Here is a 27027-nt window from a genome sequence, read left to right on the forward strand (position 1 = left end):
GCATTGCTCTAATGGTCTTCATACCCAGCCTTCCTCTGCTGGCACAGTTTCTCTGAATGCTGCCAGTCCTGTTTTCTTTATTTAGCTATTTATCCCTCATCCTTGGAGGACAGAGACCGACTTGTTAAACACCGGTTGTAGACATAAGGAAAAGGAACTGCCAGTGCAATGTGAATGAAATCCTTTCCCTGTTGTGACTGCTTTAGATAAAGATGGAATTGTTTTTAGTCCTTGTGTTTTGTAGCCTTATGCTTAGTGGGTATAATATGGGGTTAAGATGGTAGCCCCTTAGCTCTATGTGTAGCTAATAGTGTTGATTTTTCTTATTCCCAAAACATAGACATCTCTTCCTTGAACGCCGCTATCATTCATATGCAGAAAGCCCGACTTCCATCAGATATATTCAGCCCCTTAGTGACTGCTGCTTTTGACGCACTGTCAACATTTATCTGGAGCAGTTTCCCATCTATTCCATTGCATAATTACAACACAAATTCCCCAGCTGTCTGTGGTTACATTTTCCCTTCAAAATTTTCCCGGAATAAAACGGGGAGAGGGGATGTCTCATAAAAAAACACGCACGTGAGAGGGCTGTCCTTTTCAGTCCGACCCACGGAGCAGGATATTTGCTTTCAGAATTGTGCACAGTTGAAGGTTTAAATGCAGCTCTGTCCCAGAAAAGAGAGCTGTTGCAATAGCGGAAAATGCAAACTGGTTTATAAGTTCATTGAACTGTAGTTTGAAATTTGGGTAACCGTTGCCAGTAAATTGGTTAGCACTCTTGCTCCAGCTCCATGCATTTTCCGAAACTTGATTGCAGTGGCAAAACTAGCAATTTGGTGTGTACCTGTACTAAGAGACTGCCCTCGTGTGGGGGCTTTGTCTTGTAGATACCAAAAACCCCATTCCTGTTTCAGAATGATGTTAGAACTGTTCTATCCTGTAAATAGAGGCGAACTGAAAAGATAAGTGCTGTTTTTCTTTCTTTTCAGCAGCCTGCAAGGAAAGGTGGGTAAGAATCAGCGGAGGGGATAGACTGTCCATCCCGCACTTGCCTAACTCCTCTTAACTGGGGCAAATAACTGAGAGGTAAGAATAATGTCACCTTGATAAAACACCTACAGAGCTAAAGATGGGTGGGCAAATAGTTCTTAATACCTGGGCTGTTGAATCTTTCACGAGAAGGATTTTTAGGGTCAATCTGTTCCTTGCTAACAGACATGGGTCTGGTCTTGTAATAAGGAGGACTAACTCTTGCACCCATAAGGAGCCTCGCTGCAGTCTGTGCATCTCCATGCAGGTGCTGGTTGCAGGATCAACGAGGAGTGGGAATCTGTGTTGCGTCTTTGAACCCGAGTATATTTCTGCTCCTCTCTCGCCCATCTGAATTTTTTCTCAGAAGCAAAAAACCATGAAAATCCCATTTCATTGCCTCAGTTTTAATTATTTATTTAAAGTCCAAAAAAAAAAAAAAAAAAAGAAAGAAAGAAAGATTAATGAACACAAGTAGGAATGCCAACCTCATGAAAGGTACAAAACCATTGACAAGAGGATGAGAGGGGGAGTGGGACGGAGTGGGGAGTGGGTACAGAGGAAGAGAAGCAAGCGAGAGATGAGATCATGGTAACTTTAACACAAAGGCACTTAGCATTTGGAGGATGATTTGGGGTGGGAGGCATTTACTGACTGAGCTCCGGGCTGGCAGCGTGAGGTATTTTGAGGGGAAGCACACCAGAACTGGAGAGGATGGACAGGGGTGAGGTATTTGGAAAATATTTTGTTAATTTTTAGCTTTGATTGAAAATCAAACTGAAGACAGTAGTAAAAAGAGAGACTCACATATATTTTTTTCCTCCAAAAATTCCATAGTCCGTACAAGACAAGAAAACTCCGAAACAGGCACTGAAGCATTTCCAATACAGTACAGCTCAGATTACATTAATATTACTCCTTGTATAGAATAAAAAGATTATTACCATAATTATCCTCTGTTTCTCCTTTTTAAATTCCAAATTTACACATAGAGACTAGATTTCTACACAATTTAACAAAACAAGACTCCTCCAAGCCTGGTTGGGTTCTGAAGCAACAAGGTACCATGATTTCAGTCTTGACAGACAGGTCCTGACAAAGGACGTAGCGTGTGTGGGGTTTTTTGTTTTGTTTTGGGGTTTTTTGGGGTTTTTTTTGTTTTGCTTTTTTCCTTAAATAAGAGATCAGCTGTTGGATCCCATAGCAGGGAATGACTGAATACAGAAGAGCTGGCAAGGACACTATACACGCGGTCAACACAGAAATACAGCAAAACTATTTATGTAACAACCCAAACTAGCTCTCTTCAAGGCTCCCCTATGATGTAATTCTTATAGCTTCTGTGGGTGAGTTGTACCCAAAAAAATAAAGCAAAGCAGTGAAATGCCATTAAAAACCCACCATTTGCTTTAAAAAAAAATCCCTTAAGTACATTTATTTTAGAACATTTTGCATTGTGCATTTATTGACTCCCATTTCAATTCACTTTAAAAGCCATTTAAAAAAATCCCTTAACGTAGTTAAATGCACTTATACTTAACAGGTTTTTTTTCTGATTAGCTGAAGATCACAATTCCCCCCCTCTCATTTTAGAGAGCAGTCCCCATCTGGTGGTTTCTGGGTCTGTGGCAAGACATTGTAGCACCTTCAGAACCTTAAATAGTTTAGTCATATATAAAATAACACATTATCTTTTTAAGAGCACCAGAGATTTCACAGTGAGAGGTAGAAACGCATCAAACGGGCCCATCCTCTCTCTCTATCTTAGCACCAATCACTTTCTCTCCTCCTCCTTCCATTTTCCCTGGTCAGTTTTGGGACTCTCCCTCACCGCACCACATGTGAGAAGGGACATTTATTAGACTCACCCACGGAAGGAGGAACATACTAATTTTTTTTTTTTGCTTAAATAATATATAATATTTATATATATAGAATTTTTGTTCTAATATTGCACATCAAAATGCTTCCTGTACACAGAGCAGCCAGCTTCAACTTGCAACTCCACCTACGAGAGCCTCATTTGATTTCTGACTCAGCGCACAGCTGTCGAGAAGATGACCGGCTCTGAATGGGAAGCGCTGGGTTTTCATGGAAAGAACATTTGGTAACTCAGGAACCAGGTAGGACAAAAATATGCATTGCAAACTTCTTCTCAGGGTCTCTCAACCTTTCTTTGGTCATGGAAAAAGCTTTGTGGGTGGAATTGCTTACAACATCTGGCATTGGAGTTCCTGATTCCCCTTTACTGTTCATGTCTTGTCTGATGCCAACATCCCCCACTTTTTTGTCGCTTGTTCTTCTTTCGAGAACGTGCTGGAGAAGCTGCTGAGTTCGATAGACCGAGGGTTCTTTAAGACGTTATGGGCTCTATGGCTAGAGCAACAGTTAACCGAAAAGAACAAGGCCTAGCTATCTACGGCGAGGAGGGGTGGGAGACCCTGCTTAAGACTTAGACCAAAAAAGGGGTCAGAACCTTGGAGTGCTGGAGAAGTCACTGTTCAAAGAAAGCAGACGGGTCCAACCTCGAGGTGATACTGTTTCCCTGGCTCGGATGGTGGAAGGTTATAAATGTTGACAATTGGCAGCTGGTTAGGGTTCTGGGTCCGAAACAGAAAGAGAGTCCGATGCCAGTGACCATCCTGGAACTGATCAGAGGGGGACAGAAAATGGAAAAGGTCAGTTAGCTGGGTGACTAGATCCCTGCGGAGAAGAATTATTTCCAGAAAGATAGGTGGCTGAAAAGCACTTGCTACGGACGTAAGTTAGTTTATCCCCAGTTTAAAATGGTAGATAAAATCAGAGAGTGAAGCATGGAAAAGTTAGAGGCCACTTTTGAAAATGTGGCACATGGATTAGGGTTGACTCTATTTTTGGACACCAGCTTTAGACATTTAGACTAGCCAAATGCAAGCTGGAGTTTGTAGTGATTTTTGCTTTCCATCCTTCCTAGAACAAAGATGCTCCCCGAGGATTCTTATTTTTACTAATGCTGAGGAAACAACAATAAAAATGGTTTTGGCACCATGATGAGGTTTTGGCATTTGGACCTTGGTTTTGACTTTTGTGTCACTTTTATGGCCCTGTGTTCTGACCGGAAACACTGCTCTATCCCAACCGCTCCCACTTTTCCTCCCAGGCATTATGCTTTTGTTGGCCATACTCCAAAGGCTTCATACCTTGCAATCATCAGCTGCCACTTCTGGTTGCAGCTGCCCCCCTGCCTCAAATATCTGTCCGTTCCAAGCCTTAAAACGCAGAGCTTTTTCTGAAGGCTTCTCAGATGAACCTTCCCTCCACACCGGTGTGTTCAGGCAGTGGATGGTGATTTGCTGAACCACCTCCGAGCTCAGAAGGTGAAGGAAGTTCATCTGAACTCTACCAATGTTGAAATCCACCTGTTAAGATAACATAGATATTAACTTACACCTCCCTCTGGACTGGCAGTATGAAACAGGGCAAAATGATGGGATGGGATATTAACCACTGTATAACAATGGCTGTTATCTAGCATCACTGGTTTTTTAGAAACTGCATTTAAATCAGGGTTTTAAAAAATGATTTTTAACTGGAGAAAAACTGCAGTATGGCACAGGCATCTTCAAACTGGACTGTTCCCTCCTTGAGGAAGTCCACAAGGCAAGAAGCAGGTGTGTTTTCTTGTTGTTTTTTTAATGGACCAGGAAGATATGTAAGTCGTCATCTTTTGTTGCAACACTGAGTTCAGAGCTTAAAAATGTGCAAGCCAGGAGACTGAAATGCTACAAATTAGGTAGGTGGTAGGGACATAGAAATATTTTTTCCCACAGATTTTGCAGGCATTACTCGCTTTTGTGGGCAATGCTGTTTTTTGTGTTTTCTACAAAATCTGGGAAATTGCAATTTTGGTAGGTCCCTAGTTATAGTTGAATGAATAAAAGGCACATCATTCTTCTTAGTAAAGAAAGGAAAAGGGTATGGTTTTAAAAGAAAGCTGGCGTTGGCTTTAGTGGGCAGATTTGGGTGAAAGCTGAGTGCTTCTAAAATCCCTTCCAGGCCACATGGGTTTCCTTCAACTTCTACACTGCCTCTGTTTGTGGGGGTAGAGCTACTGGGCAGCGAGAGAATTACACACTCATTTGTTTATCTAGAAAAAGTGCATGGATGCTTAATTGCACTTTAGTCTCCAGAGAGGTCTGTAGTTCTTTCTTCTCCTCCAGCCAGGAATGACTCCCCTGAGAGATGATTTTTGCTGCCGTTGCAGCATGGGGTAATGCTGGCTGACTTGTGAATGGTGAATGGGCAATACTGGAATTAGATAGTCTGTCCATCCCCTGAACCTGTGTTCTAAGGCAGAAATGACAAGGTTACAGCTATTAAGTAATCTGTAGAGAAAGTACAATATGATGCAGGAAGAGGGTCTTCACCATAGGCTCAGACAGTTTTAGGCTTTCCCATCTTACCTGTGTTGGGTTTTATCTAGTTCTCTTCTCCCCATCTTCCTTCCATTCCTCTTTGATGTGCTACTTATACTCATTAGCACTGATTAGAGGCCTCTCCCATCTATGGAAGTAGACTACCAGTTCTTCCCATTTACCTGGCTTAGAAATCTATTTATTGGTTCTGGGAGGCAAATTTCTTCCCTTTAGTTTTTTTTGTGCACAGAACTCAGACCAGATGCAGACTGTCATTGCTGGTCACCAAACTGAATCAATGTACCAGCACTTTTGATGTAGATACCTGAATAGGTGAGATCCTAGTGAAATCCATTTAGAATGAAATCCTGACTTCACTAACATTAGTTTGCTGAGTACCTGTACATTTGAGTTGGTTTGCTGAGTGCCTGTGCAATGCTTTCCATAAGCACTTACAGGAGGTGAATGCAGTAAACATGAGCATGAATGAATGACTTGATATTCAACTAAATGTATGTGGGAAGCATATTTGCAATGCTCAGTCCCTCTCTACTAAAAATATGGATAAGTTAAATGTGTCTACTAGAACCTAGTGCTCCATTCCTGACCAGTGTAATACTAATATTAATCAGTGTAATACCTGTTGCAATGAAGAAACTAGTACCAATCCAATTACAGGGGTAAAACATTAGTAGTTTTACCTCCTTACATATTAATTCAAAGGGCATTGTTCTACACTGGTCACCAATATAGTGTCACGTGCCAGTAGGTGAATAGTCTGCTGCAGTGAAAGGAAGCCTACTTTGGGACAGCCCTAGGTGTGTATACCTTTGAGGCAGTGATAGGCTTGAGACACGTCTGTCCACCTTTGGTAAAGTTACAGATGACCTGAATGGTGTCTGAAGAACAGCCAAGATTTGGGTCAATCCAGTAAGTACCTGAACAAATGGAAGAGCAAGAATCAGTGAGTGGAGAAGTCTGAGTATTTCCCATGTGTGGGGACAAGGAAAGTTTCTGCAGAGTAAGGACAGGATGCTACTTCCGCTTTGTGTATCTGAAGCACGTACAGGAGGCTATGCTCTGGCCAGACAGGTATGTGGCTACATACACACACCCATTTATGGATGCATACCTGGGTCTGAGTCCCAAAACTGTAGCTAGCTAGAAGCCTACAATTAGTGGGGCATTAGACGGAAGAGGAGCTATCCCGTATCTTAGCCCCAAAAGCTGAGTAGTTAGGGCAGTTGAGCAGAAAGCCAGAGACTTTGTTTCTAGGCCTCCTTCTCCCAGAAGGGGATTGACTCTGCATCTCCTACTTCCCAGCACAGCGCTCTAACTCCCATACCTTTGGTTAAGCATTATCTAATCCACTTTTCAGTGCTTCTTTTGAAGCTGGCCTCCTGGACACCCAAGAGGAGGAGATCCGTGTGGACAGGGGAAGAGACTGAGCCAAGTGGTGTGGCTCAGTAAGAGGGCTGCTGGCTTTGAAGGGAATAGGTCTTGGGTTCTAACCTGGGCCTTGCTTCCAGTGCAGGGATTACTTTCCATTTTATTTAGTCGCTTTTAAACACAAGGGGCAGTTGTTCAGCTTTAAAGGGGGGCACTGGGGAGGGACTGGATAATCTAGCATGCCCTCCAGAGGCATGGAAAGGCTATGAGTGTAGGTAGTAGGGACTACAACCCAGGGGATTACCCCCCACACTGGGCTACAGAACTTGGCCCTTCCCAGACTGCCCCTTAACTCTGCTGCTCTGAGCCACCCAAAGCTTGAACAAGAGTCCGGAGTCTACCCTAAGTGACTAGCTTTTTTGTATAGCATTCATGTGACAGTGCTGGTCCCATGAAAAAGGGCCTCTGAACTTCTCCAGCTGGCTCTATTCACATTTGCTGGGAGCCATCTCGGGTTTCTGGCTGTGCTTTCTTACCATCACCCATCTGCTGTTCACAGTTCATGAGGTCTCGACAGATGCGTGCGGGGTTTTCCTTGGTTCCCAGGGGTCTTTTGATGCTCTGGATGAGGTTGCTGAGGTAGTGTAGAGTCTTAAAGATCTCCCCTTCCTGGTCCAACATCAGAAAGTCTGAATGTTGATAGCCCTGCAATGAAGGGGAAAAATGAAGTCAGCTCTTGACAACACTGCTGCATTATGATGGGATTTCAAGCATCAGATCCTACAGGAAACAGAACCATTCCCATTGGAGCAGTGGGAAGATGCCACGTGCAGAAGACATGTCATGCTCTCCATGATGCTTAGTTAGCTAATGCTGCTTGGCACTGCTTTGAACTGGGGGCATTCCCAACTGTCTGCCTTAAATAAAGGAAGCTTGACTGATACTAAATGAACCCAGCTAGTCATCAAAGAGAGAAGCAAAACATAAAAGTAGAAAACAAAATCTTACAGGATTCCATTAAGAGCATTCAGATGTTCACAGAAATCAGCCCAACCCCTTGGCCCCTCCCTGGGAATACGGTACACTGACTAGGCTCTAGCACTGCCATGCAGTTCTTTCCAGTAGGGGATGGTGCCTCCGCATCTTTCTTCAGGAGAAGAGCATAAGCCTTCTAGGTGCTAAGTTTCATGTGAACAGGAACCGATACAGATCTTTTCTTAGCATCAGTAGGAGGATTCTTTAAGAATACCATTCGTGCATTTGCAGTGTTAAGCATACATTTCCAAACTGTACCATATTTTCGCACGTATTGTCCATGGGCTATACACGTTTTTACAAACTTGATGGATGGGTGCGGGGTACACAAGGATGCAGGCTATGCAGAGTCTTTAGAACAGCATAGCCCGTCCCTGCCCGTCCCCGGCTGTAGGCTCCAGCTCCGGCTCCGGCGGCCGTGCCCAGCAGAGCCCGCGCTTGCGGCCATGTCTGGGGGGGAAGCTGCAGGCAGGCGGTGAGAGTGCGGGGAGCAGGGCTCGCAGCTCCTCATCCCTCTCCTCCCCTGCAGAGCCCACAAGCCCAGCAGAGCCTGCACTTGCGGCCATGTCTCAGGGTGCAGGGAATACATGGACTATTTTACAAAAATACAATTTTCCACAGGTTATACATGGGTGAGGTTATATCAGTGTGCGGGTTATATGCGCAAAAATATGGTAAATGTTTTGAACGCAGGATAATTTGGGGGCCTGAGCTACTTGGTTCTTTTTATGGGCATAATGAAGAAGAATGGGAATCTTCCCTGAAAGGAGACAGTCGGGAGGGTGTGCACAATTTTTTCAGTTCTTTATTCAGCTGACTTGGATAGGAATTGTACTTGCACAAGAACCAACCATTCCAGCCCTGTATATTATGCAGCTAGAGGGATAAGATCATAGGGGGCTAGAATCAGGATGTAAGGCAATTCCAAACAGGGAGAAAGTGTTTCATTAAGAGAGGAGGGAAAGAACAAATAAGGTGGCACGAAGAGGGGCTGTTTTCTGATCCTTAAGAGAGGACGCGCATATGGATCAAAGGTTGGTAGGTTGAAAGGCACTTTGGGTACCTCTGTCTTGAGCGCAGTATTTGAGTCTATCAGCGTCTGGAAGGCTGCACCAAAGTCATCTTGTTGCTGGTAGGTAGAGGAAAATAACATAATTGAGATTTAGATCATTAGACCTGTTTTTAAAGAAGCTGAATGCTCCTGACAAGCAAGTACTTCCCTCTACCTAGATGCCAAATACAAGCATTGCCCTGCCTGGGACAGCGTCTTCTCAGCCCACGCAGGCGGAAGATGCTAGAGGGTGTTTTGGGAAGCTCCCTATTGAAAAGCGTTTTCCAGATTTTCATATATTCACACCTGCCTGCCTATTTCTTTTTATCAATATTAACAATAAGATGAAACTACTTACAAATGAAGCTGGAATTCCCGGTGGGCCCTAGAAACCAAAAGAAGAAAATGTGTCAAGTGGGACTGAATTTTATGATGGATAATTAATATTGCTTAAGGATTTCTGTTTAGCTTTTGAGACCCTGTCTCTTCTCTAAAAGAGAAGGATTCCACATTGCAGATCAGTAAGAGTAGCAATATTTTTTTTGTATGATACTATGTCCAAGGAGTGCCAAACACTTTACAGAAACTGGCTCATTCAGACTTGCAATACATCTGCGAGAACTTATTTTACGGAGGGGGAGTGGAGTTAGTGTGATTTCCCAATGAGTGTGGGCAGGGACCTAGCTAGTTTTGGTGATAGGGTCTTATCACCCTCTCTGCTCTTCTCACATGTACTTACTGGAGGTCCAGGGTGCCCTCGGGGACCTGGGGGACCCTAAGGAGAGAGACATCAGTGAGTAAAACATCCTCAGTTTGCAATGAAATTAATCACCTCTGTGACTGAGAGTGAGGAGACTTTCCTCAACTCTGTTTTCTTCAAGTCTGTCAACCTTCAGTATTTTATTGGTCCCCTTCCTCACTGCTTTGGGGCAAGAGAAATGGCCATGTATTCTTACTCTCTGGCTTTTTGCTAGCTTATATTGTCTTGATCTAGCTGTCATGCTTTTTCACCGTCACTCTTTATGCACGTGGCTTCATCTCTAGTTCAGTCCCATCTCTTTAAATATTTTATTTGACTTCTTCATCCATTCCTCTAATTCCCCAGTTATGCTCATGTCTGTTACAAATGCTCCGTGTGGTTCCTGCACTTTCCAGTCCGTCACCTAACAGCTGCCCATTCTCCTCCCGTCCTTTATATGCCAGTTACTTTCTCAGTCCCTGATCTTGCTGTGCTTCATTTTCCTCAAGCTCTGGTATTGGTAAGAAAATGGTAGCCTTAAATACTCACCCTAGGACCTTGCAATCCCTGCAAAAGAAAATTGGAAAGAATATTAATATGCAAAACACCTTTCCACTCAAGGGTCCGAAGTGAAACCGTTATGGATGTTAGCAAAAAATAAGTGCAAAGCAGAATGCAGGGCAACAGAATTCATGGTCAAGGCTGCTGTAGCAGAGTCCATGGTTATTTGAAAAGCATCTAGGGATCTTTGCTATCAGAGCAGAAGGGGTAGCTGCTTATAAGAAATTGCTCTTGAAAGATGCACCCTTCCCCACTGAAACTGCTTGAGACTTGGCCCTTCATCCTTCCCAGGCAGATCAACCAAATCAGCTCTGGCAGGATCTGAATACTGAATCCCATCCTAGCTCGTTCCCTCTCTGTCAGGTTTTCTGTCTCCCCAGTAATGAAACCAGCCACATGCACAGCTGAGATGTGTGAAGGATCCTGGAACGGCACTTACCATTTCACCACGGCTGCCTTTGTCCCCTTTCAGACCCTATTTAAAGAACCACAGAGCATGATTATCAGGCAAGCTCCTAGTAAAAACCAGGAGGATCTCTGCAAGTAGCCTAATTTGTACCTTTAAACAAAATCAGCTTTTCTTATTTTATCACTTCTTTCTTTGGGGGAGAATATAGGTATCGTGGAAGATTTCACCAGTTACAAATAGGAAGAGGAAGAAGAATTGTTTAAATCTTCCACGATGAAGTACAGCTTACTATATGCATGGCAAGGGAATAGCCTCCAGGTAAGCTATGCCACAGGGATACACCCTCCTCATGCTCCCCGGGTAGCAAGGCATCTACCTGCTCTGACCCCATGGGCCAAGCAGGAATTTACATGCTATCTTTCCCGAGACATGAATTCAGCCCGCCCCGCCTACCTCCAACAGATTAATCTGTTTCTCCCTGCACCTCTTTTTCATTGTTATCACTGTTAATTCCTGTGTGGGTTGTCTCTGCTTTCCCTCCTGCGCTATGAGAGACCACTTGAATTACCTTGGAAAGCTAGTGTTTTTAGGAAGTAGTGAGATGGATTTTAAACTCTGTTCAATGCCCTTGGTGTTTTAGGAGACAGGACGGCGGGGTGGAGTGCCAGAACAGATTATTTAAAACACTCCAGAGCCAGCAGCTCCGATGCCGTACTACTACTTGGGATTTTTTGTAAGAGCTCAGTACTCAATACTGGGTGATTTGAAAAGATTTAGCAATTGGTGGAGACTTCTTTTGACAATGTGGACCAGAGCTTTAAAAAAACCCCCATCACTTGGTCTGAGCCTTCCCACTTCCAAACTTATACTTTCATAGAGTTGTGGCTAATTTATAATTTAAGGACTTCCTTGCCAACCCCCTCCCCACCAAACATAACCCAGTGGCTGAAGCGTCACTTCTCAAGTTATTCATTCTGTGACGGTGATAATATTTTGCTCTGTCTATTCAGAAAAGGCTTGGGTTTATATAGCTGGGAAGTGAAATCTGGGGGCTTCTCTGAGGAAGCAACAAGTATGGACTTAAGCAACGCCACAACCTCTGGTCTTTCAAAAGTAAAGGCAGAAGAAACGCACTTACCGGGATTCCTGTGGGACCCAGCATTCCTAGGGGACCAATGATACCCTCCTTTCCCTGAAAAGGAAGTGAGACAGCATTTATGAAGCAGGTTCTTTTAAGTGCCAAAGTAACTTTTTCCTGACTTAGTCCTGCAGACTAGCACGAGCCCAATAATCCATAAAAGAGAGCAATTTCCCTTTTTCCTTTTGATAGTGTCACTGCTGACCCCCAGATATATTCTGAGAACCACGAAAAATTCAAAGAGCCAGTCCCATCAATATTAAATACTCATAAACATAAAGGTAGATTCATTTTAATAGCACATCTAATAACGACTATATTATGAACGACTGAACAGTACAGATAAGGCATATCAAGCAACTAATTAAACATGCATAATGTGTACACTGATCTAAAGAAATAACAATCTTGTTCACATTTGAGAGAGTTTAAAATTCATTTCTCTAAAGTCTTAAAAAGGCTCTAACTGGTGGCCTGCCTGCCTGTTAGAGAAAAGGACTTTTCATAGTTCATATGCAGATGGGCTATCCAGCAAGAACTGTAGTTCTTATCCCCTATATAAGCTATATTTTGTCTAGAATTAGCCTTGTCTTGTCACTTAAATGTACTTTAAGGGAACTTTAGGGAAGCCTCTAACCTAGTTTTTTTCCCCATTCCATCGTTCTCAAATTTGTGACATCCTGTGGACTGATCATTTCCTTTGCCTCTTCTTTTCTTACCCAAACATTGATCAAGCAAGTGCTATACCGTATGGGCATTAGGCAGCCTAGGGTTTATTGAAGTCTATACACTTTTCCATTCTTTACAGCTGAACGCAAAACATTTTAAAGGTCATTTTGTTAAGGTAACACTCATGTGTTCATAATCTGAGGCTTTAAGAAGCATCCTTGGAGCCTTGTGAAGTTTCATAGATTTCACAGACATCAGGGCTGGAAGGAGCTGCAGAAGATCATTGAGTCCAGCCCCCTGCCCCAGGGGCAGCAAGTGAGCTTTGGTCAAAAGATCCCAGCAAGATAAGTGTCCAAACGATTCTTAAAATTGTCCAGAGTAGGTGCTTGCACCACCTCTGGGGGGAGTCTGTTCCAGACCTTGGGGGCTTGGACAGTAAAGAAGTTTTTCCTTATGTCCAGCCTGAAACGGTCTTGGAGAAGTTTGTGACCGTCGGACTTTGTCATCCCTTGGGGCGCTCTGGTGAACAGGCAGGTCTTTCAGTAGGGCTTTCTCAAGTTCCTTGTCTTGCTTTCCTCAAAACTCAGCTGCAGCATTAGGGTCTGTCCATCTTTGGGAATTTGGTTACGGTGTCCCATGGGGGTCCTTCCATTCACCGCTTGGGACTCCTGTCCTCCCTTCACTACAGAGCTCCTGAACTGGAAAGTGTTTCCTCCATTTCTTCACTGGAGTCATGTTATGGGGCTACTACAGGCAGGTTATAGTAAGCTACGACTGTCTGAGTACATAAAAAGACCATACCTTTTGCACAGCAGAGTTCTCATAATGAACATTTTTAGAGGAAGATAGCATGCAGCATAGTAAAAATAAAGTATTATCTTTCAGGTAAGCCAATATGGTGACCACAAGTAATTTAAAGCCTCCATCTATAGTAAACTTTCTTTAGTGGCCACTTGAGTGCTCAACAAAAACTCGGTTGTTCAAGAAGGCAGTTTTCTCATAAAGCAAGAGCAGAGCAGTTCATAGTGTATTTGGGTAGACCAGAGCTGTGGCTGAGACCAAAGATGGGTTAAAAAAGGTAGGGAGCCTTGTATGTATGATACTGTATGGCTGCTGAACTGAAGCTTCTACTTAGCCTGTGCATCAAGCATGGCGCGTCAGTAAGCGTAGTCCCCTTTTTTGTGCTGCACAGGACTTAGCCAGTCTTGACCAAACCCAGCAGATTGGGGAAGGAATGGCAAATTCTAAGATTAGCACAAAATTCAGAAGAACTCACCATAAGACCAGGGGGTCCCCGTGGGCCCTGAATTCCTTTGAACCCAAGGTCTCCTGGAGGTCCCTGTTGATAAAAATGAGTGAGAAATCCAGAACTGATGCATGCAAGGTTGTCTCCCTTATTGTCTCAGAAAAGGCAGAAACACCCCCTGTCATTTATGGAAATGGGGAGTCCTGATACTTAATTTTTTTTTCTTATCTCCTAAAAATCTCCCCATTCCTTAGGAAACAGGATGGCTCTTTGACTGGGCCTCCACTCTGAAAGCAGCGCTTAGTTGCAATGTTTTTGTCTGGAAACTTAAATCTAAGCTTACATGAAGAAAAACTGAGTTTTTAAAACAAAGTCAAGCCTTACAACAGCAGTGTACACAGGACAGCCTCGATTAGAGGTCTAGAGAGAATCTGCAGTTCATCCTACCATCTTTCCCAGTTGGCATGAACTCAGTAGCGGTAACTGAATATCAGTCTTTTAAGGATGATTTCAGACATGGAAAGTAGTTTGTTAGGAGGCAAAAGCAGCATGCACTAAGGGAATTAGGGATCATCATATGGGTTCAATCGTTTCTTCAGAGGTACCAGTAAAGAACGTGCTGCCAGCTCCTAACTAATATTCCCAGTACTTGGAACCGCGGGAAGCAGCTGGCTGTTCCTAATTAAGTAAGGAAGAGAACATCTGCATTATACAGACAGAAAGCCAATGAGACACAGAACATGTCTTACCTTTGGCCCAAACATGCCTACGATTCCTGGAAAGCCTGATTCACCAAAGTCCCCCTGGAAGTAAGAGCCGAGACAAATGTAAGAGCAAAACTTTAACAGCAAGTGGTTGATCATAAGACAACACAACAAAGAGAGGGAGAGAGAAATAGACACATCCACAATCATTTTTCCAAACCAAACTGGAATTATTAATGAAGAGTTTGAATAGAAATTGAGATGTCAGTCATAGGATCATGGGATTGTAGGACTGGAAGGGACTTCAAGAGATTGTCTTGTCAAACTTGCTGCGGTGATGTAGGATCAAAGATGCCACGCCATCCCTGATAGATATTTATCCAACTTATTATTAAAGGCCTCCAAAGAAGATTCCACAACCTCCCTATATCTCTGCCAGTGTTTAAAGTTTTTCCTAATATCTAACCCAAATCTAGTTGCTGCAAATTAAGCTGATTTCTTCTTATCTTACCCAAGTGGCCAAGGGTAACCACTGATCACCACCCTCTTTATAATGGTCATTCTAGCTTAATTAAGGTTTCAGCAGCTCAGGGTGAGGACATGCTATGCCAGGAGGTAATGGAGTATGGCTTGGGAGCTTCAGCCAGGGTTAACAGACAGACAACAGAGAGGACTGTTGTGCCATACTCTGTCTGTAAAGTTCCCTCTAGACCATACTTAGGACACAGTTCTTCACCCTTGTAATCCTGCTTTTATTCTTTAAAACAAACTAAGCCAAAGTTGTAAACCTTCTAAAGAACCATTTGAGACGGCACCCAGTGTATAAGGAAAAACAAAAAAAGAGCACTTAGAACTTTAAAAAGCTGTTTTTATTTAAACACTCATGCCTGTTTCAAATATGCCTGCAAACATTTTTGCTCAGCTTCTCAGGGAATACAATCACCTCTGGATGGATACCAGCCTTGGATTAGCATATAGCGCATAGTGTCATAATCAGTAATAATAAAAATAAATTAAGTTCACATGCGCATTCTAATTTCCGTACTTTGAGGGGTATGCCCTTTGATATTAATGGACTTGTTGGATAGCAAAGTGCAAAGTGGCTCAGGATGTTTGGGAGCAGATTAGGACAAAAATAAGTGAGATGACTCATTTAGAGTCCTACTAATTTAAGAGATGGAAAAGGACTGTCTGGCCTCTGGGATGTATTATGTGACTTATGATGGATTCTTCTTTACAGGATATTTTTATAGTGTTTTGTTCAGCCCAACTGTAAATGACTCCAATGATGGGGTTTCCACCACTTCTCTTACAAGGGTATTCCAGAATCCAATAGACCTCGCTATTAGGAAGCTTTTCCTGCCATGGTAGTGAGAAATTGCTTGGCAAGTCAAGGTCTGTTTGGAATCTGTTGAGTATAAGAAGCTTTCCAAGGATACAAAAAACTTTTAACTACCCATTTATGGATCCTGGAAAGGAAATAAACTGCTGCTGCTAGCTAACAGACAGCTTAGGCCTCTCCTATAGTAGGAGAATTTATCAAATACTCTCTCTTCATGGAGTGGCTGGCCCCAGAAATAAATGGGAAGTAAGATTTCTAGAGGAAAAGGGAATGTGTACTCAGTTATTGGAACATTTGTCTGAGAGGCCTTAATCTTTGTAGCAATCTGATTAGAGAATATTAGGCATGTGAACCTGCCAGACATGTGCACAGGAGAAAAACATGATGGAACCAATAAATTAACTCCGCTTCCTGAGCCAGGATCCTGTGACCTACTTGGCCATGAAGACCCTTCCTTCATGTACAGTTGGGCATATGCTGTACTAGCTTCTCACTGACTCTGAAGTTGGACTACAAAGTCTGGTTTTATTGCTTTTAGCTTTGGCATTTGAGTTTATATATAAAAAGTAGGTCTGGAGTATCCAGGACTGAGGGTCTGCTGAAGGGCAACTTTTCAGAAAAAAGAGTCTATTATCTCCAGCTACTGTTCCTAAGGTAACTTTTTGACTGATATATTTTGCCATATTTCTATGCTGCCATTAGGAGTCATGCCTGCAATGCATGTAGGCACACCTGAATAGGCTTTAATCTAGATATGTGGGGCACCAGTCTTTGGTGTAAATATAATAGTAGCATTGTCTGCAGAAACCCACTGGAGACTTTGGGCATGTACTTATTGGAGCTTGCACTACCATATCTTCACTGCTAGTTTAAACCTAGATGAGAGATGCCAACACATGCTGTTATCACACCGCCTGACTGCATTGCATAGATAGCCTTCATGCCTGTGCTGACTTGGGATACAGCAACTGTTAAAGCAAAGGAAATATTTAATCAAGAAGGCAATCAGCTGAGTAGGAACAAGGCTTTATGAATCTCACGTGAATTTTAGGATGGTTAAACAGCCTAGTCACTGTGTGGGTCACAGAGTGGAACTATTTATTAATTCCAGGGGACGGTGTATTTAGGGCAGTCCTTAAGCTTGTGACACGATATGTATGTGGGTTTTAATCTCTAGAATGACTACCCATTTAGAGGGGGAGGCTCTCAGAACTTCCCATGATAGTGCATCTAGAGCAAGGAAGAGAACTAATCATCCCGGCCTACCATGGGTCTGTCACTGGGGAAAGCAGGTATATTGGCCTGGCCTACAATTTTAATGTCATGGTTCTACAGCAAGCCTGATCTTTCGTAATACATTGCTAGATATGTATGCGCAGCGTGGCTGCATGTGCTATAGTGGTACGCTCACAGTTTGTGATGCTTGGTGTTGTATTAGAGCAGCAGCCTGGTCAGTGGCCTGACATATTTCAAAACATCTGGAGATCCCACTGAATGCAAATACAAATAGACAGTGAGCATGCGTGCAGTGGGGTGAAGGCGAATGCTGGCAAGTTAGGAAATGTGTGTTCTGGAAGAACAACTGCACCGAGACTCCTAGGTCAATGAACAGGCCACTTACAAGTTCCTTCTTCCTCTACTGTTCCAGGACTCGGTTCTTCTACACAATCCTGGGGCCTTGTTTCCCCTTTCTGCAGTAAGGGCACATTGGCATATGCAACCATTTCACCTATACCACTAACCGGCTGTCCTTTGGGTCCAGGCTCTCCTGGGCTTCCTGGAAGTCCCATTCCTCCTTGTGTTCCCCGTTTCCCTATTGGACCAGTTTGCCCAGGCAATCCTCTTTCACCCTAAAAATAACAGAATAATCCCAGGTCAAAACAAATCATTAACAGATCAAATCGAAAAGTACGCTGCAGACGTAGGCATATATGAAGAAGCAGAAAATGATGGCCATTGTGGTAGGGAACTGGGCTTCATCTGTGGATCCTTCAGAGCCGGTGCAGATTATTTCAGAACATTCAGCATAAGACCAGTAATGGACACTAGTGTGTCCCTATTTATTATTCACCCAGACGAACAGCCACAGGCATAGCCATACAAAGAGTGCCCTTGAGAGTGTACTGGGAATGTAGCATTTGAGGAGATAAACTCATTTCCCACCTTCCTTTATACCCTTGCCCGAATACTTGTCCTGTCCCACAGTTTCCCATGGTTTCTTCCCAGGACAAGGCTACTGATTGATGATTAATCCATCTGAAATGTTGAAGGAATTCCAAGGTTTTAGTTTAATGACTTTAATCCAAAGGCTACAAAGCTAACGTTTTCCCTGGCACCAGCCTCCTCAATCAAAGGCCGTAAACAAGCCTTGCAGCTCCTTTCCCTGTGTGCCCCTTCTCCTTGCAAAGCTCCAGGGACAGAAAGTGTTTCTGGCAAGTGTGGATGGACAAAGAGTCTTTGGATGGCTGGGTCTGGCGAGTCTGCTGAGATAAGACAGCAGGTGCCCTGTGCAGCAAGGAGACAAATCCAAATACATTCCTAAAAATCTGCAGCAATGCTTAATGGTCTTGCCTTGCATTTGGTCATGTGTGGTGACCGTGTGTTATTCTCCCCAAAGCAGCTGGGGGGCAGCAAGTGACAGTGATGAGTTAAACGAGTAGAATTTAATTCAGATTCTTCTGGCCTTTCCGAATCCAGCTGGGCTCGCTCTACTTACTGTACCTTTTTACAAATGGCTGAATTGTTGTTGGGTCTGATTTGTATCCTGTGACCCACCTAGGATAGGGCAAGAATTAGTGGAGAATCCACTAACTAAGCCTTTTCTTTCTGCTGTTTGTCCACAGCAGTGCCCAATTCAATCAGTTTAAGCCATGTCAGTGCTTGCTGAAAACTTGAGCAGCACAAATTTCCTTCCCGCAGTGTAGGCTTCCAAAGTGCCCCAGCTAGGACTCCTGAGCTTTCAAAAGAGGTGCCCTGTCATGTTCACTGAAACTCTAGCAGCATCAGCTCTCAAAGAGTTGTGTGGATCACGGCTCTAGCAGTACAATTCTTCCTGGCCATTTCACCAAGGCTATAGGGTTTTTCTGTGACAGTGTCATATACCGAGCTGAACACTGACCTTGAATCCTGGTGGTCCTTGTGCTCCAGGGAGACCAGGTACACCAGGGTTCCCTCTTTTTCCTGACATCCCTACTATGCCTTCTTCCCCATCATCTCCCTGTTCTCCCTGTAAAAGAAATCCCGGAGAGGAAAAAAAAAAGAGAAAGTTAGTCTGTTCACCTGAGCATGTTTTCCCCTTTGCGAAGGCAGGAAGAGCAGTGTGACCATATCTATGGAGGGCAAATGCGGCTGGGATGGTGCGTGTTTGTGTACGGTTGTGTTCATGTGCTCACATACCAGCTCCTACACCACATGGGTCCGTGCATACAAGCGCCTGTTTGTCTGGCTGAGTGTCGGTTTGTTTACAGACTTGGCCACAAGGAGACATCTGCCTGCGTTTGTGCGTGTGAAGTCTCTGTAAGAGTGCACATGACCCCCCACCCCCCGTATATAAAAGCCTGTCTATAGCAGTGGGTGTATCGGTTTCTGCTGCACTATCCTTTGCCCTTCTTCCTCAAGGGTAGTGTTTGATTACAGTATCACAGTTACACACTTACCAGCAGCCCTGGTGTGCCATCTTTCCCGGGCACTCCGTCCACTCCAGGAGCACCCTCCTGACCTTGCCGTCCCACCACTCCTCTAGGACCTGGTAATCCAATAGGACCCTGGAAACAGACAGGTATCAGTGAGGGGCTTGGAGGCTGGGGACTTGAAAAAGGAAAGACTGAATTGTCACTCACTGGTGAGCCTCTGCTGCCAGTAGAGCCCCGTGTCCCCTGCTTTCCTTTTTGACCCTAAAAGCACAAAGAAATAATTCTAAAATTACAGCAGCTCGAGTGCAGTCCCATTTGGGGGTCAGATTTCAGCGTGTACATTAGAGAACCGTTTAAAAAGGAGATGTATAAATGTAGTTGCTACAGCAGTGAGAGGATGAACTATCATTTGGTTTTATTACAAGGGATTCTTTAGTATGTCTTGAGAGTATCTAGGGCAGGAATTAATAGCTAGAAGGAAAGGACCTACATTTTCCTAATGTAGAGCAGATGAGGACAAATAAACAAGGATGAACATGAGAAAGGGCTCAACAACTCTGGTGTATATTACAACTGGAGGCTTAAAAGCCTTCCTTTTTGACAGTTCTCTGACATCATGAATCAGTCAGCATCATGGAAAGCAAGCTTAACATCTATCCTTCTTTAGAAGAGTCCTAGAAAGCAGGTCTTACTCTTTTTTCTGTTGGATAACCCTCTCTGTGCAGTTCAGGAGGGGTGGGTAGGAGTCTTGGGGCTAAAAATATGTAATGCTGCTTTGTCAGCATGGGGTAAAAGGAGCCGTTACTTAGCCCTATGGTGTGTTAGTAGTAGCCTCATTACCTTCACTAGACCTGCTAGGCTATGCAGCTCTGTCATGTACTACCACTTTAAAAAAATAAAACATAAATGCTTTCTGTGTACTGCTTCTCCATATGCAGGCAGTCGGGCCAACTGTGCAAAGCAAGAGCTGCTGGGGATGTTGCTGCTGTTATTCATTAGGCGTGACAGCAGTTTCAGCTCTCTAGTGGGCAGCAGGGTCAATCTTCCTTTGAAGGCTGTGGCCAGCTTGCTCTTTGCTTACACTATTTACTGGAGATTGGACATTATGCCCAAGGGGTCAGATTAAGGATTCCTGCAACCACCAGAACGGAATGGGAATTCCCAAGTTTTGGGGCCATGCACTTACATTTCAGCAAATAAAGTCTAATGATTAAAGAGTTGGGAAGGTCTTGAGATGAATGGGATGGGAGTGGACAGTAGTGCGATATGTAGTTCAGATGAAATCATGTGTAGTGGGCTCTCTTGTTGAAGAGGGAGAGGAGCAGTTAATGGGTCACAGAAGCAGGACAAATGGTGAACCATATGGATAACGGACTCTGGATCTGGAATGGGTTAAGCCTGCTAAATGTTATGGTTTAAACCTAGCAAGGAAGAGACAGACACTTATCTGGTTCAGATTTCCTCAGGGGTAGGCAAGCCAGTTGTGGGCTAGAGAGGCAGGAAGCGCAGAGTTGTGGGAAAGAGATGCAAACCAAGTCAGTAACTAAAAGCCTGTCTGGGATTCACCAACATTGCTGGTACTATAATTCTCTTGATCTTCTTCAGCTCCACAAGGCCAAAAAACTAGTGGGTTTGGATACTCAAATCAATATTTGCTGCCCTCCTGCTGGGTTCTCCATGGCCATTCCAGCCACAGACCATGGAACAAGCCACAGACTTTGGGGAAAAATCACGACAGTCCTGATTTCCCATCATCTTTAAGCTCTGAATGCCATAAATCCACTGCTTTGAAACCTACCTCATCACCTTTGGATCCCTTTGGGCCAGGCTGGCCTGGTGGTCCAGGGTCTCCCTAAAGAAGACAAATTAAAATCTTTTAAAGATTCTTTTCTGGTGCTACCTTGCATGAAACGCAGAGCAGCGTTCGTTGGGCACCTAACAGCACTAACCATACAGAGCCAATTAATGGGAACAACCTTTGGTCTGACATGCCTAGTGGGAAGGAAAAAGCAAAGGAGCATCCCCCACTATGGTTTAATGGTGTCACTTTTTGGCTAAGTAACACTCATCAAACCCTTGTGCAGCATTTGTGGTTGGGGTAACTACTAGCTGATCTGGAGAAATACAATGAAGAGCAGGTGGTTGGATCAATTTTGCTGCTGTACAGTTAGCACTCGGTTATTAAAACAGATCCTTCAGTTTCTATAGGAAATACTATCTTTGTGGTATTTCCCATCCTCTGACTTTCTCCTGTGCCCCCTTCCTCTCTTGGAGCTCAACATCAACTATCTTAAGGCTAGCTATTAGGAAGGAATTAAAAAACCCTCAAATTCTCTTCTTTGTTATGTGGATACTTCCTTGCTCTTCCCTTTTGCCATTCTGTTCTTGTTTCAGTGTATTTTGCTAATAGTGAGAAGGTAAGATGATTATTTTTCTAACCATGAAACACTCTGGACTTATTTCAAAGAGGACTTGCAGGTTACTGCGTATTTGCAGCTCTCTTTTACAGTTGTTTATAGCTGCCTGCTGTTTTTGAACCTTCTGTTTCTAAATCTCTAAGGTAAATCCAGCGCTGCCTGGCATTGATGATTATCTTGGGTCATTTCAGAGGTTGAAACCCCTATATAATATAAAGTATACATTCATAGTAAATGGATCATCTACCCACTTCTAACCGTGTTACAGGACTTAAAACTGGACCCCTTAACATAATTTCTGTTGCTCCCAAATATAGAACACCTTCCATACTTCCCCCCATAAAGAATGGGAATTCTTTCACATTTGATTCACAATTTCTAATACTTTCTAGTATGTTATTGCTCTCCAAGGTGTACTGTTCTGACAGGAGTAAGGGAAAGGAGCCAGACAGCAAGCTGACTCTCAGGAATGAAATTCACTGAGGCTTTGAGTTAATGCAACTCAGGAACCAGAATAAACACACATGGCACAAGCAATTTGCCCTTCTCAGGGATATGTTACATATGGATTTCTTGAAGGTAGGCACGGTATCTCACATGTCTACAAATGGCTTTAGCGACTTTGCTGTTCCTACTATGTGACAATAAGAATAACATGCTTGAGACATGAGAACCACACTGACATGAGAGCTTCCCCTGCTGACATTTTGGCCATGGTACCAGCACCACAGACTAATTCTCTGAGGTAAAAGCAGACAGGAATATCCTGTGTATCAGCTGCTTTGTGGTAACTGTGCACGTGCATGTGTGCACTCAGCAAGGGCTAAACTACCAGGCTTTAGCTTTCATCTACTGTAGGATAAGAGCATGCATACTGCAGAGCAAGCTGCATGATAAAACCCTGCCCCCTTTAACTGCAAGTTAACCAGTTCCTGTACAAATGCCCTCATGCTCCTCCATGCCTGAGAGCTAACAGACTCTTGCATTATTTGTCTACAACTAAGCAATATTTTAAGTTACAGAAGAATTGCAAGCACCCTGTGCAGAAAAAAGTGTAACTTCATGGGGCAGAATGCGAAAGTGTTGCTTCATTTCATGACCTGTCTTCGAACAGCAGCCTCCTGAACACAGGTCTGAAAGTTTTCTCCAAGAGCAGTATAAACACATCCTCAGCTGACACAAATCAGCAAAGCTCCACTGACTTCAGTAAAGTAGTGTCAATTTATACCCGCCAAGGATCAGGCCAAACGGATTGAATGCACTTTCATCGTAGTGTTTGCCATTGTTAATATATGAACTATTTTTTGTAGAATGAGCTGCTAGGCCAATGTAGAGAGCTTATTTCTCAGAACTTGGGAAGCTCAGGGTTGCATGCATTTACCGTTTAATTTACAGGTACCATAACCGTAACTGCATGTAAAAATAGTGTATTTTAAAGCATGAAAATCCTCAGTGGTTAACTTGATGCTTGTGTGTGTATATAATGACAATAACTGCATATATAATCTGAGAAGATCAAATTTGAAAAAAATCAGTCTACTGACTTTTGACCAAATTAACCTTCATTCAGCATGCTAGATTGGGAACAGGTAAACATGGGGAACCGGCTCTGACTTGGATGAGACTCTGCAGGGGGCAGAGGAGACCCTGGTAAGACAGCCACCAGGGCATACGGGGATAGTTGTGCATTGTGAAGTCCACCTGTCTGGTGAGAACTGGACTGAGATCAAACTCATTCTTATGTGGCAAAGATATTCATAAGGCATTTCATAGTTTCATAGTTTCTAGGGTCGGAAGGGACCTGAGCAGATCATCTAGTCCAACCCCCTGCCATGGTAGGAAAGAGTACTGGGGTCAAATGACCCCAGCAAGATGTTCATCTAACCTCCTCTTAAACACCCCCAGGGTAGGGGCCTGCACCACTTCTCTTGGAAGTTGGTTCCAGACCCTAGCCGCCCTGACCGTGAAGTAGCGCCTCCTGATATCTAGCCTAAACCTACCCTCTGCCAGCTTGTGACTGTTATTCCTGGTCACTCCTGGCGGTGCTCAGGGGAACAGTGACTCCCCCAATGCCTGCTGATCCCCCGACTAGTTTATAACAGGCCACAAGATCCCCCCTCAGCCTTCTCTTTTGGAGGCTGAACAGGTTCAGGTCCCGTAGCCTCTCCTCGTAGGGCCTGCCCTGCTGCCCCCTGATCGTACGAGTGGCCTCCTCTGGACCCTCTCCATGTTGTCGACATCCCTCTTGAAGTGCGGCACCCAGAACTGGACGCAGTACTCCAGCTGCGGCCTGACCAGTGCCGCATAGAGGGGGAGGATCACCCCCCTGGACCTGCTCGAGATGCATCTGTGGATGCATGACAAGGTGCGGTTGGCCTTCCTGACTGCCTCCCCACACTGCCGGCCCATGTTCATCTTGGAGTCAATGATGACTCCCAGATCCTTTTCCGCCTCCGTGCTGACAAGAGGGGAGTTCTCCAACCTGTAGGTATGGTGCCGGTTGTTCCTCCCGAGGTGCATCACCTTGCACTTGTCTGTGTTGAAACCCACCCTATTCTCGTCCGCCCACCCTTGTAACCTGTCTAGGTCTGATTGTATCCTGTTGCATCCTTCCAGTGTGCCCACGTCCCCCCACATCTTAGTGTCATCAGCAAATTTGAACAGGGTGCTTTTTACCCCCTCGTCCAAATCACTGATGAAGATGTTGAACAGTGCGGGCCCGAGGACCGAGCCCTGGGGGACCCCACTGCCCACGTCCTTCCAGGTTGAGAAGGACCCATCCACCACCGCTCTCTGGGTGCGGCCCTCCAGCCAGTTGGTGACCCATTTGACTGTGTGGGTGTCTACACCACAGCCCCCCAGTTTCTTAATGAGAACGGGGTGAGAGACAGTGTCAAAAGCCTTCCGGAAGTCCAGGAAGACTATGTCCACTGCTACCCGTGCATCTAATGATCTGGTGATCTGATCGTAAAAGGCCACCAGGTTGGTCTGACAGGACCTGCCACTGATGAACCCATGTTGGTTGCCCCTAAGCATGCAGTCCCCTGCTGGCCCCTCCTGGATGTGTGCCAGCATAATTTTCTCGAACAGCTTGCCTAGGATCGAGGTGAGACTAACCAGCCTATAGTTTCCCGGGTCCTCTTTCCTGCCTTTTTTGAAGATGGGGACCACGTTGGCCCTCTTCCAGTCCTCCGGTACCTCACCAGAGCACCACGAGTGCTCGTAAAGCCATGCCAGGGGACTTGCAATGACCTCGGCCAGTTCCTTTAGAACTCTAGGGTGGAGATCATCCAGACCGGCTACCTTGAATACGTCCAGCCCCTCGAGAAGTTCCCTAACTAAATCCTCGCTAATTTCTTAGAGATTATCATGCAGACATTGCGTCTAAATACTTTGGGTCACTATTAACCTGTCCTGGATTCAGACCACAGATTTGCAAACAGATGCCCCATGTTAATATACAAATAGCATGTTAATTTTCCAAGCTTTCCAGTCCTCCTCCTGTTGCTAAAACATCCAGTAAAACAGGCCTACAGATACCTTATTAGAACATGTGAAGCTTTCCATTCCCCACTTTTGTATACCCCACTTCATGAAATATTTTGTATATTCAGAAGCATAAGTTTAATAGGTATAGATATAGATAAAATATCCCACTAAAACCTGGCACCTGGAAATGCATGTATTGTACTTTGTGTCTTACCATGTTTATTGAAGCTCCCTTTCTTATCCTGCTTGTTCTATTTCTTCTTTTCTCATACACAACACAATAAGAGCAGGTTGTAATACATGCATTTAATTAATCAAATAAAATAGAAGTCCCTTACAGGTAAGCCTTGCTGTCCAGGTTTTCCTCTTTCCCCATCAAGCCCATCTTGACCCTTAAATACAAAGAGAGAGAGTTATTTCTCTGGATTCTTTCTGTCAGTGCGTAAGCAGTAATGGGTGCTGCTGTGATGGTCCACCCGGTCCTAATGGAGGGGAAGATGGAGGGTGGGGAAGCTGCAGTGCACACAGCTGTGTTTTGCTAATTCTGTGAAGACCAAGCATATGGGTGGTGCAATTCAGGAATTCAGGTGGTGCAATCTCTCAGAAGCACGAGTGTCTGTCTTAGTGAAAAGAGCCCTCTTCAAGTTAAACTCCTCTTCTCTAATTTCTTTTTCATCTTAGAGTTTCCATCTTTACTATCTTGCACTTATTTTTGATTCTGAATTTTCCCTTTCCTCATCCCATAGTTCCTCGGTATCTCACGGTCTTCCTGTACCCCTCTTGTCGTTGACTCATCTCATCTCTTGTCTAGCCCAGTTCTTTCCCAATATTACAGTGCAACTCTGTGGCTGTCTCTCAGTTTACTTTGTGCTCATGTTTGAAAGACACCATGGAAAATTTAGCTGTATGATCTAATCAATACTTTTCAGAAATGTAGATGGCATCTTTTGGGAAAAAAAGGGTAAGTGGCAAGAAAACATGGCTTCTCTAACATTGCTAAAGAAATGGACATCTTGGATTAAGACAGCTGGCTCCTCTTCCATTACAGCGTATGGTCTTTTGTGGATAGTCGTAAGAAACATGCAGTTGATAGTAATACCTATCCAGTACATCACAATATAAGTCGGAAATGGGTTTATCTGCTGCATCCCTAAATATAGACACGATTAGTTTGACTGAACATTTGGATACTGATGCACTATGGACTATAAGAGTGCTACCCATGAAGAGACATCTGAAGGTTATCCATTAGGGTGGTTGATATGTTATTATAATTAACCACTCTCAAGGACAACTTTGGTGCTAAGGTTAGATCTGGTCCTTAGAGTCTTCTCAGACTAGCTCAGTTATTCATGCTGAAAGCCTATGGATGGGAGGACTGGAAGTCTTTAAAGAGATGACACAGGAGTAAGGAGTACTCATTCATAAATTTAACTGTGGCAAGGTTGCTCCTAGCTGACAGAGGGGATTTTGGAAGCTTCCAATTAATTAAGTTAACAGGGATCCCCATAAAAGCACCCAGCTCATGTCATCATACATAAGTTCACCAATCCTGAATCTTACTCAACTTTATCAGGACAGGTCTTGTGAGCTCTTTCACAAACCTCATGAGCAAACTCCTCATTGTATTTCCTTGAGATTCAAAAGGATCATTGATCAGAAAGTCCTGCTCTTTCTCTTTTGACTCTTGGGAATGTTGGCTTTGATGAACGGGACTTTTCCTTGCCTTCAACAAATTCTCTCCCACTTTAAGGAAAAAGATCTGGACGATTGTTGCTCT

General features: G+C 44.0%; 1 protein-coding gene across 2 annotated transcripts in view; it reads right to left on the reverse strand.

The window, feature by feature from the left end:
* Positions 1-1822: 1822 nt before the first annotated feature.
* Positions 1823-27027, reverse strand: part of COL27A1 (collagen type XXVII alpha 1 chain) — a 234622-nt gene continuing 209417 nt past the window's right edge. For both annotated transcript variants that reach the window (XM_090021040.1, XM_090021041.1), the window contains exons 45-62: positions 25586-25639; positions 21140-21193; positions 19549-19602; positions 19366-19473; positions 18828-18935; positions 17452-17559; positions 14413-14466; positions 13694-13756; positions 11749-11802; positions 10641-10676; positions 10190-10207; positions 9641-9676; positions 9260-9286; positions 8914-8979; positions 7352-7520; positions 6255-6364; positions 4212-4430; positions 1823-3680 (exon numbers count right to left, since the gene is read on the reverse strand). In XM_090021040.1, coding sequence (XP_089877166.1) covers positions 3534-3680; positions 4212-4430; positions 6255-6364; positions 7352-7520; positions 8914-8979; positions 9260-9286; positions 9641-9676; positions 10190-10207; positions 10641-10676; positions 11749-11802; positions 13694-13756; positions 14413-14466; positions 17452-17559; positions 18828-18935; positions 19366-19473; positions 19549-19602; positions 21140-21193; positions 25586-25639 — 1485 coding nt within the window. In that variant the 3' untranslated portion in view covers positions 1823-3533. The remainder of the gene's footprint in view (positions 3681-4211; positions 4431-6254; positions 6365-7351; positions 7521-8913; positions 8980-9259; positions 9287-9640; positions 9677-10189; positions 10208-10640; positions 10677-11748; positions 11803-13693; positions 13757-14412; positions 14467-17451; positions 17560-18827; positions 18936-19365; positions 19474-19548; positions 19603-21139; positions 21194-25585; positions 25640-27027) is intronic.

Source organism: Crocodylus siamensis, chromosome 11 (assembly GCF_052110815.1).
Source record: "Crocodylus siamensis isolate JL-2025a chromosome 11, ASM5211081v1, whole genome shotgun sequence".
NCBI lineage: Eukaryota > Metazoa > Chordata > Crocodylia > Crocodylidae > Crocodylus > Crocodylus siamensis.